Source organism: Pan troglodytes, chromosome 4 (assembly GCF_028858775.2).
Source record: "Pan troglodytes isolate AG18354 chromosome 4, NHGRI_mPanTro3-v2.0_pri, whole genome shotgun sequence".
NCBI classification, from domain to species: domain Eukaryota; kingdom Metazoa; phylum Chordata; class Mammalia; order Primates; family Hominidae; genus Pan; species Pan troglodytes.
In genome coordinates, this window is record NC_072402.2 from 177,253,441 (window position 1) to 177,270,225 (window position 16,785).

General features: G+C 64.3%; 4 protein-coding genes across 11 annotated transcripts in view; 3 read left to right on the top strand and 1 right to left on the bottom strand.

Moving 5' to 3' along the window:
• Nucleotides 1-352: 352 nt before the first annotated feature.
• LOC104006663 (uncharacterized) lies at nucleotides 353-1,177 on the top strand. Its single transcript, XM_063810998.1, has one exon. It carries the CDS (start codon nucleotides 456-458, stop codon nucleotides 1,089-1,091), a length of 636 nt encoding a protein of 211 aa, XP_063667068.1. The 5' UTR covers nucleotides 353-455; the 3' UTR covers nucleotides 1,092-1,177.
• LTC4S (leukotriene C4 synthase) lies at nucleotides 480-4,731 on the top strand. Of its 2 annotated transcripts, XM_001153488.6 has the most exons (6): nucleotides 480-556; nucleotides 2,085-2,349; nucleotides 3,782-3,881; nucleotides 3,984-4,054; nucleotides 4,139-4,220; nucleotides 4,473-4,731. In XM_001153488.6, exons 1-6 carry the CDS (start codon nucleotides 551-553, stop codon nucleotides 4,612-4,614), a joined length of 666 nt encoding a protein of 221 aa, XP_001153488.4. In that variant the 5' UTR covers nucleotides 480-550; the 3' UTR covers nucleotides 4,615-4,731. The 2 variants fall into 2 exon arrangements, with proteins under 2 accessions (XP_001153488.4, XP_009448589.1); XM_009450314.5 differs by lacking the exons at nucleotides 480-556; nucleotides 3,984-4,054 and having other exon boundaries at nucleotides 2,044-2,349.
• Nucleotides 4,732-5,835: 1,104 nt separating this feature from the next.
• MGAT4B (alpha-1,3-mannosyl-glycoprotein 4-beta-N-acetylglucosaminyltransferase B) lies at nucleotides 5,836-14,812 on the bottom strand. Of its 3 annotated transcripts, none has more exons than XM_001151882.8 (15): nucleotides 14,679-14,812; nucleotides 9,997-10,182; nucleotides 9,766-9,906; nucleotides 9,546-9,679; nucleotides 9,119-9,165; nucleotides 8,697-8,810; nucleotides 8,397-8,472; nucleotides 8,177-8,291; nucleotides 7,727-7,857; nucleotides 7,424-7,531; nucleotides 7,149-7,342; nucleotides 6,739-6,817; nucleotides 6,573-6,660; nucleotides 6,391-6,503; nucleotides 5,836-6,294 (listed from the first exon to the last, which is right to left on the bottom strand). In XM_001151882.8, the coding sequence occupies exons 1-15, from the start codon at nucleotides 14,773-14,775 to the stop codon at nucleotides 6,271-6,273; spliced, it is 1,647 nt and encodes a 548-aa protein (XP_001151882.1). In that variant the 5' UTR covers nucleotides 14,776-14,812; the 3' UTR covers nucleotides 5,836-6,270. The 3 variants fall into 3 exon arrangements, with proteins under 3 accessions (XP_001151882.1, XP_016809930.1, XP_009448594.1); XM_016954441.4 differs by having other exon boundaries at nucleotides 6,739-6,932; XM_009450319.5 differs by lacking the exon at nucleotides 14,679-14,812 and having other exon boundaries at nucleotides 9,997-10,443.
• SQSTM1 (sequestosome 1) overlaps nucleotides 14,564-16,785 on the top strand; it is a 29,274-nt gene continuing 27,052 nt past the window's right edge. The window contains exon 1 of one of the 5 annotated variants that reach the window (XM_063810996.1): nucleotides 14,564-14,641. The gene's annotated coding sequence lies outside the window, so the exon portion shown is untranslated. Of the gene's footprint in view, nucleotides 14,784-15,186; nucleotides 15,325-15,508; nucleotides 16,635-16,785 lie in introns of those variants that run through there. The other 4 variants (XM_063810995.1, XM_016954447.3, XM_016954448.4 and 1 more) reach the window with 4 other exon arrangements.

Here is a 16,785-nt window from a genome sequence, read left to right on the forward strand (position 1 = left end):
TGATCCACTCCACAGAAGTTCTGATTTCTTCTCTGTGCAATGGTTCTGCCGGCCTTTCTGCCGCCCAGAGGTCCTGGTGAGTGGGCATCAGAGACTCCTTAGGGCTCTGTGGAGGCTCAGGGAGGAGCTTTCGCTTCCCTCCTGATGCTGGTGCCTCCAGAGCTAGACAGGAAGATGGAAGCTGGGTGGCCCGAGCAGGGGTGGGGGCTTGGCTGGCCCTCCTGTCAGCTTGAGCTGGCTTGAGCCCAGGCAGGGCCCTGACAGCCTGGGCAGGCTCAGAGGGAGGGAGGTGGGAACCAAGAGACCCGGGGAGGGCTCTCGGGGCCAAGACCCAGGTCCCTGCCCTGCACATCTGCCAAGGGACTTCCTCAGAAGCTGCTGATGTTAGGCTTTGGCTTCCTGCTGTGGACTGAGGGGATGAACTCCGATGGGAGGACATTCAGGCCTTGGAGGAAATGAGAGCTTGGCTGACAGGAGGGCCTGGACTCACGAAGACACTTGGACACCCACAAGCACAGAGACATGGGTGTGTGACAACTGACCAAGGGGCATGCAGGTATGTATGCGTGGTGCACACAGACACCCTGGGCACAGCCCACTGGCACCAGCGTCAACCCCTGCGTGGTGGGCTGCATCCCACCCTTCAGGCAGGCCCTGTGGGGCAGGTTTCAGGGAGGAAGGAGGCTGAGTGGGCAGAGTCTGAGGACGCGGCCACCATCGCTCCCTGGCACTACATCTGTGTCCGGGATCTAGGAGGCAGTCCTCCATCACTGAGCCCCAAGATGACTGTCACAGCTTGGTCTAAAGCAGGGGCCGGGCCTGAGCCCTGGCCCCTGCCCTGGAGGAGCTCACAGAGCCCCCAGCTGGGGCATATCTGGTTTCCGGGGGCAGGGGCGATACCCAGAGGAGGAGGAAGGGATTCTGAGAGAGCCCGACAGGCTCCGAGCCTCAGGCTGGAGCTGAGCTTGGGGCAGCAAGGAAGGACCAGGTGCGAGGGCAGAACCATGCGGCCCGACCCCTGCAGCACGGCCTGTGGCCTCCCCCAGCTCCTGCCCGTGCTTCTGGGTCAGTCTGGACTTTGCCACTTCTGACCAAAAGCCACCGCAAACCCACTCAAGCCAAAAGAGGAAGTGACCGTTAGGCACAACTGGGAAGGCCGGAGGCCAGGGGCACTCCAGGCAGGGTGAGGGGGGCGGCCGGGGGTGCTCCAGGCGGGGCGAGGGAGACACCCAGAACTCCAGACAGGAGTCCTCGGGTGCCACCTTTCCTCTCCACCTGGCCCTGCGTGGGCTCTGTCCTCAGGGTGGCCCGCCGTAGTCCCCCTCCCCACTCCGAGTTTCCTGTCCCAAAGTTCTAAGGAAGTTTCCAGGACTACATCTCACCATCTTGAGTCAGCCTTGGCTCAGTGTCCATCTCACAGGCCTGGAAGGGGCAGGAGTCAGCACTGTCCAGACCACAGGGCCTGAGTGTGGGGAGGGCAGCCGTCTAGGAAGGTGGTGGAGGGTTGTTACCTTGAGGCAAGAGGGCTGCAGGGCAGAAAGACACGGCAGGTGACTGTTGTGGGAGGCCCAAGAGAGGCCTGGGAGAGGGATGGCCCACAAGGGCTGACCCTCCCGCCACCCAGGGGGCCTTGGACAGGTTTCCTCCTGGCAGGGTGGCCCTTGTGCATGGAACCCCTACAACGACTAAGGCTGGCAGGCATGAGGTTTCCTGAAGGAGAAAGAGCTTGTGGGGCCCAGTGTGGCTGGGGGGGGCGCTGGGACTCCATTCTGAAGCCAAAGGCACTGGGAAGGGCTTCCGCAGAGGAGGGTTTGGCAGGGGTTGCCAGGAACAGCCTGGATGGGGGCAGGGAACAGATAAGGTGGGTGGAGGAGTTAGCCGGGAGCCTGGGGCTGGCTCCAGCATGATGTGGGGGTCTGCAAGGCCCTGGAGAAAGTGGGGTGGTGCAGCAGGGGGCACACCCACAGCTGGAGCTGACCCAGATGGACAGCTTGGGCTCTGCCACGCGGGACTAGGCAAGGAAGGGGCACGAACAAGCAGGAAGTGGTGAGGCGGTCTCCAGCTAGCTGCTCTCCCCTGCCCAGACTTTGGTTTCCTCCCTGCCGGCCTGGCCTGGCTCCCTGGCTCTGTGTGGTATGGTCACACCCCCGTGCACCCCCTCCACTGAGATGGGGCGGGGAGAGCACCGAGGCTGCTCTTCCTCTCCTGGGCCGACCTCTGAGCAGCAGACGGGGCTAAGCGTTCCCCAGCTCGCCTTCACACACAGCCCGTGCCACCACGCCGACGGTACCATGAAGGACGAGGTAGCTCTACTGGCTGCTGTCACCCTCCTGGGAGTCCTGCTGCAAGGTGGGCTGGTTCCTATCTAGGAAGAGGGTGGGCCTTAGATCCCTACAGCTTGCCCTCTGCCCCCTAGGCCCAGGTGGAGGGCAGAGGTGGGGACTCCAGCCCAGGCCCAAGCTGGAAGAGGGTGGGGACTTTCAGGGACGTGGGGGGCACCCGGCTGTGAGAGCTGTAGGACTTAGGGGTGGCAAGGGTGCCAGGACAAATGGTAGGATAGCCATGGGCTTGGGGAAGCTGATCTCTGCTCTTTCCAGCTGTCCCCTCTCTGGGTGTCCCAGCAAGCGGCCCCCATTCCCTGGCTCTGCTTCAAAGGCACCTCCATACTGGGACCATGTGGAGCAGGGTAGAGGTGGGACTCCTTCCTCCAGCCCCCTAAAAAGAGCCTGCTTAATGCCTTTCTCAGACTGGCCCTAAAGGCCAGATATCCTTGCCACCTAAGAGACACCACTACTCCACAGTGTGTGGGCTAGGATAAGGCACAGCCTGGGGAGGGGGCTCTGAAGGGGCTGAACAGACAGGCCAGCCTGACCTCCAGCTGCTCCTGCACTGAGCTGGATGGCCACCCTGTGACACCCATCTGCAGAGGGCCCAGAACCAAAGGTGCCAGGGCTGCAGGACTCAGGGGGAGATGGTCCGACGGGAGGTCTGGGGAGGGAGCGCACAGCCAGCACTGGTCTGTGTGTGGTCTGGCCTGGCCTCACCTGACCAAGGGAAGGGCTCCTGCCCACAGAGAAACTTTAGGGACAGCCCACCCTCTGCAACTACCCCAGCCCTGGGGTCCTGGGGTTAGGCTAGGAGAGTCCCAGCTGCAACCTCCTGGGAGCAGGAGAGAAGGTGTCTGTCAGATTTAGGCCTGGGACCGGAATGCAGGAACAGAGAAACTGAGGTTTGGAGGCACAGGGACGCAGGCTTTAGTGATCCCGGCCTGAGGCAAGGTCAGAGGGCCCTGCTGGTGGGCACTGGTAGGTGGGTGACCAGGGACTGTTAGCTACAGGGAGTGTGCTTCCTTGCACCTGGGAGGATGCAGCCAGCTCTGCCCTCAGACTCCCGAGGCACTTCCTGGCCAGGGACCTGAAAGCTGCATTTGCCTGTGTTTTGCGAGTGAAATGATTCAGAAACAAGGACTCAAGTAGTCTCTCTCGCGGAGCAGGTGTCCCTGTGCCTGAATCACTCACCCTCCCCCATACACTCACAGGTTGGGACAGGGCCTCTCTGCGCCCCAGGCTTCAGCCCTGCCCTCCTCGCTGAATGTCAGGGACACAGGGCAGGCCAGGGATGGGTGAGACGAGAGGTCTCCTCGGGCGGGGAGGGGGCGGGGTTCCGCCTTAGGGAGGAGAGGACACGGCCAAGTGAAGGGCCAGATTGCAGGATCCCTCCCACTCCCATCTCTGGGGCTTCGGGTGTCCAGACCTGACTCCCGCTCCCCCTCCTCCCCCAGCCTACTTCTCCCTGCAGGTGATCTCGGCGCGCAGGGCCTTCCGCGTGTCGCCGCCGCTCACCACCGGCCCACCCGAGTTCGAGCGCGTCTACCGAGCCCAGTGAGGCGCGGCGGGAGGGCGCGGGGCGGGGAGCGAGCCCCAGGCGGGTCCGGGTCGCAGGACCATCCCGGCCGGCGCGCTCATCCCACCCGCCCACCGCAGGGTGAACTGCAGCGAGTACTTCCCGCTGTTCCTCGCCACGCTCTGGGTCGCCGGCATCTTCTTTCATGAAGGTCGGGGTGTGGGGCAGGGGCGCACGCGCTGGACCCCCGGGACCCGCGCAGGGCGCTCACCAGGCCCGTGCGTACCTCTCGCAGGGGCGGCGGCCCTGTGCGGCCTGGTCTACCTGTTCGCGCGCCTCCGCTACTTCCAGGGCTACGCGCGCTCCGCGCAGCTCAGGTGAGGGCCGGGCGGGGAGCGGGCCGGGGCCGGGCGGGGAGCGGGCCGGGGCCGGGGAAAGATCGCGGGCGGGCGGGGCTCCTGGGGAGCGGGACCGAAGCTGGGGGCGGGCGACGGGCCGGAGCCCAGCGCCTTTGGGGATTCGGTGGGCGAGCCCTGGCGTCGGCCAGAGGAAGTCCCCGTGGGGCCGGGGTTGCGGCGGGGAAGAAGCGGGCCTCCTCGCGCCACCTCCCCGCTGACCGCCGCCCGCAGGCTGGCACCCCTGTACGCGAGCGCGCGCGCCCTCTGGCTGCTGGTGGCGCTGGCTGCGCTCGGCCTGCTCGCCCACTTCCTCCCGGCCGCGCTGCGCGCCGCGCTCCTCGGACGGCTCCGGACGCTGCTGCCGTGGGCCTGAGACCAAGGCCCCCGGGCCGACGGAGCCGGGAAAGAAGAGCCGGAGCCTCCAGCTGCCCCGGGGAGGGGCGCTCGCTTCCGCATCCTAGTCTCTATCATTAAAGTTCTAGTGACCGAGGCCCGGGCTGCGTTCTCTGGGTCCGCGGGGGTGGCGCACCGCGGGCTACGGAGCCTGGAGGGGCCCAGCCCAAGTCCGGGCAGCCCGGCGGGCTTCCTAGTGGCGGCGTGAGAGTGGCTGCGAAGGAACGGGTCCTCCCCCTGGGGCGGGACTGGATCCGGTCTTCACCTCCTACCCCACTCCCTACTCAGCCTCGGGGTCACAAGGCCGCCCAGTCCTGCCGGGGTTCACCCTCCTAGCGCTCAGCGGTCTGTCTCCTCACCGGTCCCCCTCCTCAGGGGCCTTCCCTCTCCTGACTCTCAGCCGCCCCAGTCCCTCGTCCCCTGGCCTTCACAGCTGACACTAGATAGAGCCTGTGGCTCTCTCCCCAGGTGAGGGCAGGGGTTTTTCTTTTGGTCAGCACTGGATCCCCCTCGTTAACTGTAGGTGTTCAGGGCAGCCCTCCGAGGTCCGCAGAGCTGCGGGCACCATGGGAACGAAGTGAGTCAGTGACAGGCGGTCTCAAGGAAATGCCCAGAAGCCTTGGGGATCCAGGGGAGGCCCACAGAAACAAAGAAGTGACTTTTAGCCAAGTATGCAGGAGAAACGGAGAAAGGAGAGCTTTCCAAGCAGGGGCAACGGTGTGTGCAAAGGCCCTGAGGTGAGCGGGAGACCCTAATGTGCCAGAGGAGTGTCGGGGACCCAGGATGAGGACCAAGCTGAGACACACGGAGGGGAACAAGGAGGCTGGGAAACGCCTTCAGCTTGAGGAGCTAAGGGAAGGCCTCATTGCAGGCCTTGGACATGGGGGAGACATTCGGGGGACCTGCTATAGGCAGTGTGGTCCCAGATTCTGAGCTGGTTTCACCAGTGACAGACTTTGCGGCCTGAGCCTAGGAAGGGGGGTACGCTGGCGCCAAGGTGGCACTGCAGCTGCACAGACAGGGGCTGGACCCCGCGCCTGCAGGCCAGGCTGGCTCCTTGACTTAGCAGGGAAAGGTCGCTGCTGATGCTGGCTGGGGAGGCCCAGTGCCAGGCTTAGTTGGCATGTTGGGGCACAGACCAAATGAAGCCAACCGCAGGGGCAGAGGGAGATGCCCAGGGCGCTCACATTTGAGGCACACACTTCATTAACCCTTTATTACAAGTCACGCTCTTATAGAAGTATATGTGGACTTACGTGAAAAAATCAAATGTATCCAAGAATAAAAAACACAGCACATAAAGTAGTATATGCATTCCAGTGTTCGCGCCAGAGACGGCGGGCGCCCAAGTAAAAGCTCTTCTAAAACGGCCTGACTGGGGCAGGCCGGGTGCGAACGGTTCCGGGCCTCAGGCACAGTGTGGGGGCCGCCTGCCTCCTCCGCGGCCCGGCGGGCGGGGTCAGCACCAGCTCCTAGGGCCTCCGGGCCAGCGGCGGACCCCAGGCCGGCCCAAGCCCGACGCCAGGCAGAACCCTTCGGGCGGGGCCGTATCTGGCCCTCCGGGGACGGCAGTGACGACACCCCCAGAAACGTGGGCTTCAGGGCTGGCCACAGGGTACCCTCAGAAGCCCGCAGCTTAGTCGGCCTTTTTCAGGAAGATCTGGAAGAGCCGGACCCAGGGTCAGCAGGGCCTCTGAGCTCCGCCAGGGTCTCCCTGGCTCCTCCCCGTGCCTGGCCTGGCCCTGCCCAGCCTCACCTCGCTCAGAATCACCCACACAGGGGAGTCCGTCTGGATCGAGAGGCGCAGTGCTTCCAGAGGGCCGAAGGCTGGGTCCACCTCTCCCTCTGCCACTCCCTTGTAGAAGGAGCCTGGGGGAGGGCAGCGCTGAGAGGGTGTCCCCGAACCCCAGCCCACGCTCTCCCCCAAACCCTACCCACCGATCTGGAGGTAGCCGTCGGGGCTCCGAGGGTACCGGAGGGTGGCGGTGCGGCCCTCCTGCAGGGCCTCCTTGTCTGACTGAGGGTTCTGGGGGCAGAATCAAGGGCTGAAGCAGGTGGCCACAGGAGGCCCGGCTTCAGTGCACACCACACCTACCGAACTTACGTCGAAGGGCAGCACCTCCACGGACGTGTTGAAGAGCTTGTCCTCCGGGTGCTCGATGTTCCCACTGCGGAAGAAGAACCTGCAGCCAGGCAGGCCTGTGAGCTGCTGCAGGGGCAGCGTTCCAGCACGGCACCCAGGGCCCAGCAGAGAAAGGCCAGGCCTGCGCCAGGGGGGCCCCCCAGGCAGCTGTCAGGCTGTGCAAAGAGACCAGAGCCTTCCTCTGGGAGGATAGTGACAGGAAACATCCCTGAGCTCCCAGGGGCTGCCTTAGTCTCACAAGGTAGCTACCATTACGAGGCCCACTTCAGATGAGGAAACTGAAGAATGTGAGGATAATTTGCCGGCGAAGCCTACACCCTGGTGGCCACCCAGCCCCGCCCGCATCGCAGACCCACGGTGCTGGCACTGACCGCTCCAGTCTTAGAGGCTGGAAGAAGCGGAAGCGGATGAAGTCCCCCGCGGCAGGGGTGAAGGCCCAGAAGAAGTCCTCGCGCAGGTAGGCTTTCTCCAGGGTGAAGTGCTGGTATGTCTTCAGGCTCGTGCTCAGCTCTGCTGGCGGGTTCACGTGCTCCTTCCGCAGCGCCTGCTTTCCAAAGTCTTTGTCCTGCAGCAGAGGAGGGACGGCAGTGATGGCGTGGGCCCCGACCTTGATCCCGGCCTAGGGACAGCGTGCAGTGCAGCCCACCTTCAGTTTCTGGATCTTGCCAGCCAGCGAGGAGTGAGTGCCCACGTGCTGGAAGAGGGACGGTTTGAAGCGGATCCGCAGGTTGGCCTTCTGCCGGTCACAGTGCTTCTGTGGAGGGTGGGCAACACCCCAGGGCTCGGCTTAGCCCTCCTTCCTCAACACGGCCTCTCCTGGGGGCTACCAGGGCCCTCCCACAGCTGACAGTGCTCTATGTGAGCAGATGCAAGGACAGGGACACAGTTTGGGGTGGAGGCTGCCTGCCCCTTGGCCCTGCCCCTGCCAGTCCCGCCAGCTCTTGCTCACCGCATCCTTCTCGGGGTTGCAGACTTTCACCCACAGAATATGGTCCAGGAGCCAGTCGATGGGCTTGTCCCGGTAGAACATGAGGATGAACTCTACAATCAGGCTCAGGTCCAGCGACTTGAACATCTTACCTGGTGGGGAGGGGCCTGAGTGGGCAGTGCTGCTCCGCCTACTTCCTTTCTCCCTGCAGCGGCCCCCGAGAGTCCCACAGCAAACCCAGGGGCAGGCTTCAGGCAGGTGTGGGCATAACGGGGCAGGGGGGCAGACAGGTGATGAGGGCAGACATGTCTGATGCACAGGCAATGAGAACAGGCCAGGTGGGGCTGTAGCACACACACCAGGCAGGGCCCACCTGGGCAAAGGCTCACAGTGGACACAGTGGGACTGGGAGACAGGATGGCAAAGGCAGGTGGGACTGAAAGGCACCGTCAGGTAAGGGGAGGGGCACACCAATGAAGCCCAGCTGGGAGAACTCCAGGATCATCCAGTCCTCTGAAGGCTGCTGCAGTGCAAAGTTCTTCATGGTGCTTAGGTAGTTGGGCTTGGCCACGATGTCATCCTCCAGCTGCGGGGTGAGCAGAGAGGGGCTGGGGCTCAGGAAGGGCACCCAGACGGACCAGACCCATCGCAGGGCAGGGTGGCGCAGGGCAGCGCAAGGCTTGGGGCTGACCTGCACGTAGTAGATGCCTTTGGACTGCGCGTACATCATGAGGAAGCAGTAATCGAGGTTCTGTTTGGTCCTCCACCTGTGGGCCGGGGCGGGGCCTCAGAAGTTCAGACCCCTCCACCTTCATTGTGGCTCCGCAGAGAAGCCGCTGGGTGGGCAGCTTCTGTCCCCCCACCCCCATGCACGGGTCCTCCCATGGAGAATTCAGGGCACTGCAGGGAAACACCCTGGACTCAAACACCAGTAGGTGGGTTCTCAGCACAGGTGGGCGGGTTGCTGAGGGTATGGGGGAGTAACTAGTACCTGACTCTCTCCTTGGGGTCCCCAAAGGACTCTCGGAGGCGGGAGAAGTCAGGGTAGAAGTGGGGGGAGGGTGAGATGACCTCTAGGAGCCCAGAATGGATCTCCGTGGGGAACCTGGGGGACGGGAAGGCCCAGTCCGTATGCAGCCTCCAGGGGCTGAGAGGGGCCGAGCCCACCAGACTGTGGCCCTCTCTTGAGGCTCACCCAGTGCCAGCCCCCACCACCCCCTACACCCAGCCAACTGAGGTAGCAGAGCTCCAGAGGGGCTGGGCCACTTCTGCACACCCACCCCTCCCCCACCAGGTCCCTGCCTCCCCACGAGATAGGAAAGGCACTATCTCATGGGGAGGCAGGAACCTGCCAGCACAACACCCCGCACAGAGCTCTCCCGCCATCAGCTCTCTGGGGTCGCCAGTACTCACAAGGCCTTGATGTTCTCTGTCACTGCCGAAGTGTACTGTGAGTCAGTCTGTGGGGAGACCAAGCACCCTCCCTTAGCCCTGCTGCTGCCCCAAAAGCCCTGGAAGGGCTTGGAGAAGGGGCACAGGCTTCAGATGCCCCCCACGTGGAGGGAGTGAGCCTGCTGTGCTGAGGGCGGAGTAAGGGGGCCCCCAGAGACAGCCCTTTCCCTTTGGGACTCGCATGGCCAAGGACTGGGGGGTGGCGGGGGCGGTGGGTAGGGGTAGAGGATGCCAGAAAGCCCTTTCAACTTTCTATCTCGGAGCATTTGCGAATGAAACTAGCAACTGAACTTCCGACAGCTTTCTCCTCGGAATGGTTCCTGCTGTCAGTTCTGCACCGCGGGGGCTCCTCTGAATGTCCCCCAACCCCGCGTCCCGGCTCACTCGCCTCGGCGATCAGCACCACGATGACCGAGTCCTCCTTCTCCTGCGGGCTCAGCTCGGAGATGAGCGAGTGCAGAGTGTCAGTCAGGTACGAGTGCACCTCGCGCCGCACGCTCGGGATGCCCATCACCACCGACACTATGGGGGACGGAGGCCCGACGCTGGAAAGGGCGCGGGGGCCACCCGTCCCCCCACCCCGTGCTCCTCCCTGTCTGCGCCCATACCTCCGGTGCGGCCCTGGCCCACGCGCACCGCGGGCTGCAGACTGCTCTCCTTGGCCAGCAGGTGTGGCAGGTGATGGAAGACAGTGGGCAGGTGCAGCACGTGCCGGTGTGAGCCGTTCCACGGCTTCAATCGGGGGTCCTCTGGGTGGGTCGGGAAGGATCGGGACTGAGACCAGGGAACCTAACAACCAGCCCGCCCCCGCCTTTTCCCCCGCCCGCCCCAGACCTCACCTGTTAGGCGGCCCCAGGTGCGATTGCCGTCTCCGTCTCGCAGCGCCTGCCTTTCTGACACGGCCCTCTTGATCTCGTCCAGCACCAGGTTGAGCTCCTTGGAGCGCTTGAGGCTCTCCTGCTCAGCTGCGTGCAAGCGATCGCGCAGCGCCAGGAACTCCCGCTGGTAAACGTCCACAACGTCGCCTGCAGGGGGTAGGCAAGCCGTCACGAGGGGGCAGTCTAGAGCCACCCTACGGGCCCCTCCAGTGTGCCAGCGCACACATCTGGGTGTCCACCTCTGCAATAGCTCATTTACATCTGTTCTTGTGCCTGCCACACGTGACATAGCTGGGGTCACTCTAAAATTACACTGACACTAATGCTCGTGGGGAGAAAACCAGGGGAATTAGCCCTCGTCCAGTACTCCCCCCTACCGGGGGTTATTTTATCCTCTGAGGAGGCATCTGAAGTGGAAATACGATTTCCAGACCTAGGTAGGTGGATCCTAAGCAAGGGCTGGAACAGCCTCAGACCGAATCCGCTCCGTCCGTTGGCCTCCAAAGCCCACTCTTGCTTTTTGCAGCACACGCTCCTTCCAGGGGGTGGGCTACCCAAGGTCCTGGTGCTAGCTCTTCACTGTCCTTGTAGCGGTCGCTGGTTGCTCACCCTGCATTGGATTCTTAGCCTCACGATGGCCCCGGGGGGTGGCTGCTGCAGTTCCAGGAGCCCACTTCACTTCATTGCTCAGGTGAGCAAATGAGGTTGAGAAACTGGCCCTGGGGCTGCTCAAGGACAGTCAACAGCAGCGAGGGGACTAGCTCTGAACGCCCTGGTGCCTGTGTCTCTGGAGACCTGTGCTGCACCTGGGGCACCCTGAAGGGTCCGCATGCCACCCCAGGGGGCCCCTGTCAGAACCTCCAGCTGGGCCCAGGCATGAGGGCTGTAGGTGGATGGGGCAGCACACAGGTGGGGCTGCCGGACAGTAGAGAGGCACCACCAGTCTGGCAGGGACCAGTGAGCAAGAATGAGATCAACAACCTCCTGGTGGCTCGGTGCTCACAGTCCACGCAGCAGGACGCTCCAGGCCTCTGCCAGGCGAGTCTCTGAAAACCTATGTGGCCTACAAGGCCTTCTGTTTCCAAGTCTCCAAGTTTAAGAAGCCTGACCGAACTCCCTCTACACTCAGGCAGCTCTTCCATTCCTCGATCCTTGGTGGCTTCACAGACCCCAGAGTTGCGTGGGATGGCCTCACCCCACCAGCAGCCCTGTGCATGATCAAGGTCATGATCAGGCAAAGTTCAGTCACCTCAGGGCACACCCCTTTCCGAAACGGGCAGGAGGTCGAAGTGCCAAGTGACCAGGGAAGAGGAAGGGGTGGACCTGGGCAGGAGGGAAAGGTTTAAGGAGCAGGGAGCCAGGTAGATCTTCCCTGAGGCATCTCTTACCCAAGAAGCCAGCCCCCACCCTCCACACCCTGCCTCTCTGGGGCTAAAGGCTGAGGCAAAGCAGAGCCTCTGGACAGCCCCTGGCGGGAGGGAAAGGGGAGTCAGATTACCGGCTCTGCCAGGCTCCACGCTGGGCTCAGGGGCTGGGTTACCCTGGAAACCTAACCCCTTGAATGCAGAGCTGGCTACCCCCAGGGCTCACCCATTGCTGGGTGACACCAGGTGTAGGCAGCGGTCGCCCACAGGGATGGGACTGGAGGTGCAGAGGCCTACAGAGCCATCAGGAATGGGTTCAGAGACACCTGCACCTGCAGGTGCGCCTCCCTCCTGCCTAGATGCCAGTCCCCGCTTGCCTACTTACAGCCACTGCCCACCCCCACCCCCGAGCCCCACCCTGGCTTTCTCTGTCCCACACGACTGCCTCAGATGGACAGGCTGGGTGGGCAGTGGTGGGTGATGCTGCCTGAATCACCCTGGCAACAGCCTGCGCCTTACCCTGGCTTCCTTCCTAGGGGCCTCCCCTCTCCCCCGGGTCCTGTTTACCAGGAGATAAAGGGCCCCACGGGCTCCCGCCCACACCAACCCTTCTGTCATTTCCCTACACACTGCAGGCCCTGGCCCTGGGCAGCCTCCCCCGCCTGCCAGCTCCTCCACCCGCCTTGCCCTCAGCTTCTCTGACTGTGGGTCCAACTCTGTGACTGCCTCCCCATGGGCCAGGCCCTATGCCAGAGCTCTGCCAAGCCATGCTGGCACCCTATAACCTTCGGGAGCTGGGGAGGCAGCTCAGGTGAGGAGAGGGACCAGCCTGGGAGCCCCTGCCACACCTTCTTGCCTCAGGACCACGTTGTTAAGAGCAGCAGCAATGAGGCCTGGAGGCTGTGTCACCCTCCCCTAGAGGCGAGTCATTAGGACACCTTGGGGCCCACAAACCACAGTTCCCCCTGCTTCCCTCTTGGTTGGGGAAAGATTAAAGAGCCAAGCTGGGGCACAACCTTTGTGCCCTGTACTCAGGGAAAAGGGACAGGCTCAGAGGAGCATAGGCAGATATCAGGCCTGTTAACGGTCTGCTGTCACCATGCATGTGTGTGGCAGGTGTCTGCCTCCTCTCCAGACCCTGCAACCTCCTAGGACTCAAGGAGGGTGTCCATCATTGCTGAAGTCCAAGCCTGGGGAGGTGGACAGCCTGAAGGCTGGGAGCGCTGCATGGCTGAGACCCTGGGCTGCCCCCAAGGGTCTGCCTCCCTGGGCAGATCCTCAGCAGGTGCTTGACCGAGGGCCACAGTTTGAGCGCTGGCAGAGCTGCTGCACGGGCTAGATAAGAAATTGGGCCCCAAACCCTTCTCCAGGGTCCATTTTGCGTTGGTCTAAGAGGCCGTCCTGGGCTTGACCTTGCGTTTCCAGGATGATGCCCACACCTGCTGTCCTTCCTCTCTGGTTCCCTGCCCACCTCCTTCCTTCCCTGCAGATTCCACTTCCTGGGTCCTTCCCTCAAGTTCCTGGACCCCCGCTGGCTGCAAAGTGGAGGCCAGGTTCCAATCTGGCCTCAGACTGGCTACGTCTGGTTTCACCAGGGGTTTAAGACAGATTTTCTACATGTGACAACGAGATGGGTTCACATAAGAGCCCAGATTCCCAGCTTCTCTTGAGGCCTCCAAAGACCTGGTACTACTGGGTCACCACAGAAACAGTGACAGCCCCTCGACAAGGGAGGCCTAAGTCACCCCATACTCATACCTCACAGGATCCTTAGGCTTCTATCCCCTAGGGGCTGGGCTCCTGAATCTAAGTGCTCCCCTTCTTTGCTCTCCTGTTCCCCAGGCCCTCAGAGAGCCAGCCTCCTGGATGCCCCCCAGACACAGTGGGTGCCATGGAGCCAGTGCCTCTCCCTCACTCTGCTGTCCTGGAGCCTGGCTCCCTGTGATAAGCCAGGCTTGCAGAGGTGGCTCCTGACATCAATCCGCGGGCATGTGGCTGCTGCGGGAGGCACACACTGGCTCAGGACAAAGGGCAAGGGCTCACGGCTCTACCCACGACTCAAAGAGCGTGCCCCAGCCCTTCAGATACGGCCCCACCTAGGCCTTCATGCCAGTGTGCTTTTATAGTCACCCTGCCAAGGACCCAGAATGTCCTTCCCCAGGTGACACACCCTACCTACAGAGAATTCTGCCCCAGCCATGCCTGCCCTTGATAATATACCCCGCCAGCACGGCCTCTGCCCAGCCATCCCTCCCGTGTCAGGCAGGCTCCCCGCAGAGTCCCTGGGTGATGCCTCTCTGGCCCTGGAGCCCCAAGGCCAGCCCAGGCCTCTGCTCTGACAGAACAAGTGCGGCAGGCGGGTGTGCTGGCAGAGCTCGGCGTGGGTAGATGGAGCTCGGAGGGTCCGGAAGGGTCCAGGTCCCCTCGCCCTCCTCCGCAGCCTCTCTGGGATGGCGCTCCGGGACAGGGAAACAGGGAAGCAGGTGGCGGGGAGGCCGAGGGGCAGCTGGACTCAGCCCGCTTAGGCCTCCAGCAGGCAGGCAAGCAGGAGGCCACTCTCCCGGAACCTCCAGGCCGCGGGAAGAGCGCCTCCGAGGGCTCAGGCCCTACTCGGCCCCACCATCGCCAAGACCGGCCAGCGGGGCGGCGCGGGGGGGATCGGTCCGCACCCTCCGCCTGCAAGAGCGCTGGGCGGACGCGGAGGGCGGGGGCCAGCCCGGGAAGCTCGGGGTGCGGAGGACGGGCTGGGGCCGCACGGGAGCGCAGGGCAGCAGGGGCCGGGCTGGCTCAGGACGCCTCCCTCCCTCCCTCCCTCCCTCCCACAGGCCGGATGCTGCCGACGCGTTCTGGGCGCCGAAGGGAGTCCCAGGACCGGGTGTCACGCCGGGGTCGCCCAGGCCGGCGCGGGGCAGCAGGCAGCAGGGTGGGGGGGTGCCCTCGCGCCTGTGTCCCTCACGCCGCCCCAGCTCCTGCCCAGGTGGCTGTGGCTGGCGTTCCGGGACCTCTGTGACCTTGGGTCTCTGCCCCTCTCCGAGAACCCCACGGGTCCCCAGCTCAGCGTCGGGACAGCTGCGCCCGCGGAGTCCGGGCCCGAGGAGAACGCCGCGGCTCCAGCAGCAAACAAGTGGGGGAGGGTGGGAGGGGCGTCCTCCGCGCCGCCCGGGCGGGGAAGGGGCGCCTGCGTCGGCTTCCGGCCGCCTTCCGCGGCCACCGCCGGGCCCGCTCCCGCCGCCGACGCCCAGGTGCGCCAGGTGCGGGCCGGGCGGGGGTCGCGCTCACCTTTCTGGCCGCTGAGTGCCGCGTACCAGGACAGCGAGAGGAAGGCGCACAGGCAGAAGAGCAGCAGCGTCAGGAAGGTGCCATTGCGGAGCCTCATCTCCTCGGGTGCGCGGCGGGCGCCCGCGGGGCCGAGGCTGCATGGCCCGGGGGACCGGGGCCGGGGCGCAGGGGTCGGAAGGCGGCGGCGGCAGGGGCCCCGGCCCCGGGGCGGGGAAGGGCGGGGGGCCCGGGGCCGGGCGGGGACCGGGCCAGGGAGCGCGCCGGCCGCCCCTCAGGGCGCAAGCTTTGTGCCCTGTACTCAGGGAAAAGGAACAGGCTCAGAAGGGCAGAGGCAGATAGCAGGCCCACTGCAGATATCAGGGGCGCGGGACACTGGCGGCCTCGCCTCCGCGGCAGGGCCGGGCCGGGCCGGGCCGGGCTGGGCTGGGCTGGGCTGGGCTGGGCGGCGAGAGCCGCGGCCCGGCCTGGATCTGGGGCCTGGATCTGGGGCCGCCGCGGAGTCGGCGGCGCAGGGCGGGGCGGCCCGGATTTAAAGGGGCCGCAGCACCGCCGTCGCCGGCGCCGCGAGGGGGTGGGGTGGGGGCCGGCGGCCGGGATCCCGACCGGCTCCCGCAGCCCCGCGTGGGCTCGTGCGAGTCGGCCTCAGGTAAGGCTGGAGTGGGAGTGCAGGTCGACCGCAGCCGGGGCGGGGGGCGGGGGGCGGGGGGCGGGCGGCGGGGGCGGCGCTCCGGGACCCCGGTACCCTTCTCAGCAACATCTCCTCCGCGCGCGGACCCCGACCCCATTCGCACGTTCTGGGGGCTCTTTCCCGGGCGTGAGGGGCTCTGGGTGGCGCGGGGGACTGGGCGGTTGAAGCCGGGAGCGACCGCTGCCCTCGCTGCCGCCCAGGGCGCTTCCCCGCTCAGGAGCTTCCTCTGGGCCTCTGGACGGAGGCGCGCAGGGGCCCGGGAGGCGGGAACAATGGGCCTTTCTAGGCGGTATCAGGGCCGATGCTCGTGGATGCAGAGCAGTGACCAGCCCAGAACCGTACCGGCTTCCCGGGGCAGGGGCGACCCGAGCGCGCCGCTAACGGGAGCAACGGGCCCTGCCCCCGGTGGTGTAGGGGCCACCTCGCCCCGCCCAGCCCAGCCCGATATTGATGGGGGCCCACGCCTTCATTGTTTTTTTGTTGTTGTTTTGTTGTTTTTTTTTTTTTTTTTGAGACGGAGTCTCGCTGTGTTGCCCAGGCTGCAGTGCAGTGGCGCAATCTCGGCTCACTGCAACCTCCGCCTCCCGGGTTCAAGCGATTCTCCTGCCCCAGCCTCCCGAGTAGCTGGGACTACAGGCGGCCGCCACCACACCTGGCTAATTTTTGTATTTTTAGTAGACACGAGGTTTCACCGTATTGGCCAGGCTGGTCTCGAACTCCTGACCTTGTGATCCGCCCGCCTCGGCCTCACAAAGTGCTGGGATTACAGGCGTGAGCCACCACGCACGGCCCATTCGCGTTCTAATTTCAGGCGTTCCTCAATCCTCTGTGGAACCAGGAAGGGCGCAAATTATAAAGGGACTGGCCCAGCGCCGCCTCTGGGCAGGCTTTGGGCAGCGCCTGGCCCGCTGCCGGCTTGGACCTCCCAGTCCTAGGGGCCCGGTTCCCGGTGGAGGCTGCAGGGACCTCTGCCCCGCCCGCCCGGGGGAGGCCCGAGGGGCTGGACTCAGACTGAGATTGAATGCGGCTTTGTCTTCCTAGTTCAGCCCCGGCCCACACCTGGGGCTGAGTGGAATCGGGAGCTTCGAGGGGTCTGGACAGAGAGACTGATGCCAAGAAGGGGGTGGCCGAGCCAGAGGTTGAAGTGGGCTGGATCCTGAGGCCCCCTGTTAAAGGAGAGGGCTCCCCACTCAGTGCTCCTGGAACTTTCCGAACTAGAGACTGGGACTTATAGGAGCCTTCTAGAGGAAACTGTCGTGTTTTCACAGGTGTCTTCTATTTGTGGCAAAGGATAATGGCTTTTCACTTAGGTTGTGACATAAAGGGCCTTAGAAATTGTTAATGAGTTACTTAATGTTAAAACTTAGTCACCCAGAGGCCGGGCGCGGTGGCTCATGCCTGTAATCCCAGCACTTTGGG

Bases quoted from the DNA above. Each gene is read 5' to 3' on its own strand.
- LOC104006663 (XM_063810998.1), top strand. From the start codon at position 456: ATGAGAGCTTGGCTGACAGGAGGGCCTGGACTCACGAAGACACTTGGA.
- LTC4S (XM_001153488.6), top strand. The intron at 2,350-3,781 runs GTGGGCTGGTTC...CTCCTCCCCCAG, and splicing joins CCTGGGAGTCCTGCTGCAAG to CCTACTTCTCCCTGCAGGTG. The intron at 4,055-4,138 runs GTCGGGGTGTGG...TACCTCTCGCAG, and splicing joins CGGCATCTTCTTTCATGAAG to GGGCGGCGGCCCTGTGCGGC.
- MGAT4B (XM_016954441.4), bottom strand. From the start codon at position 14,775: ATGAGGCTCCGCAATGGCACCTTCCTGACGCTGCTGCTCTTCTGCCTG. The intron at 7,858-8,176 runs GTGTGCCCCTCC...CCTCCCCACCAG, and splicing joins CTCCCAGCTGGGCTTCATTG to GTAAGATGTTCAAGTCGCTG. The intron at 7,343-7,423 runs GTGGGCTGCACT...CCTCTGCTGCAG, and splicing joins GCAAGATCCAGAAACTGAAG to GACAAAGACTTTGGAAAGCA.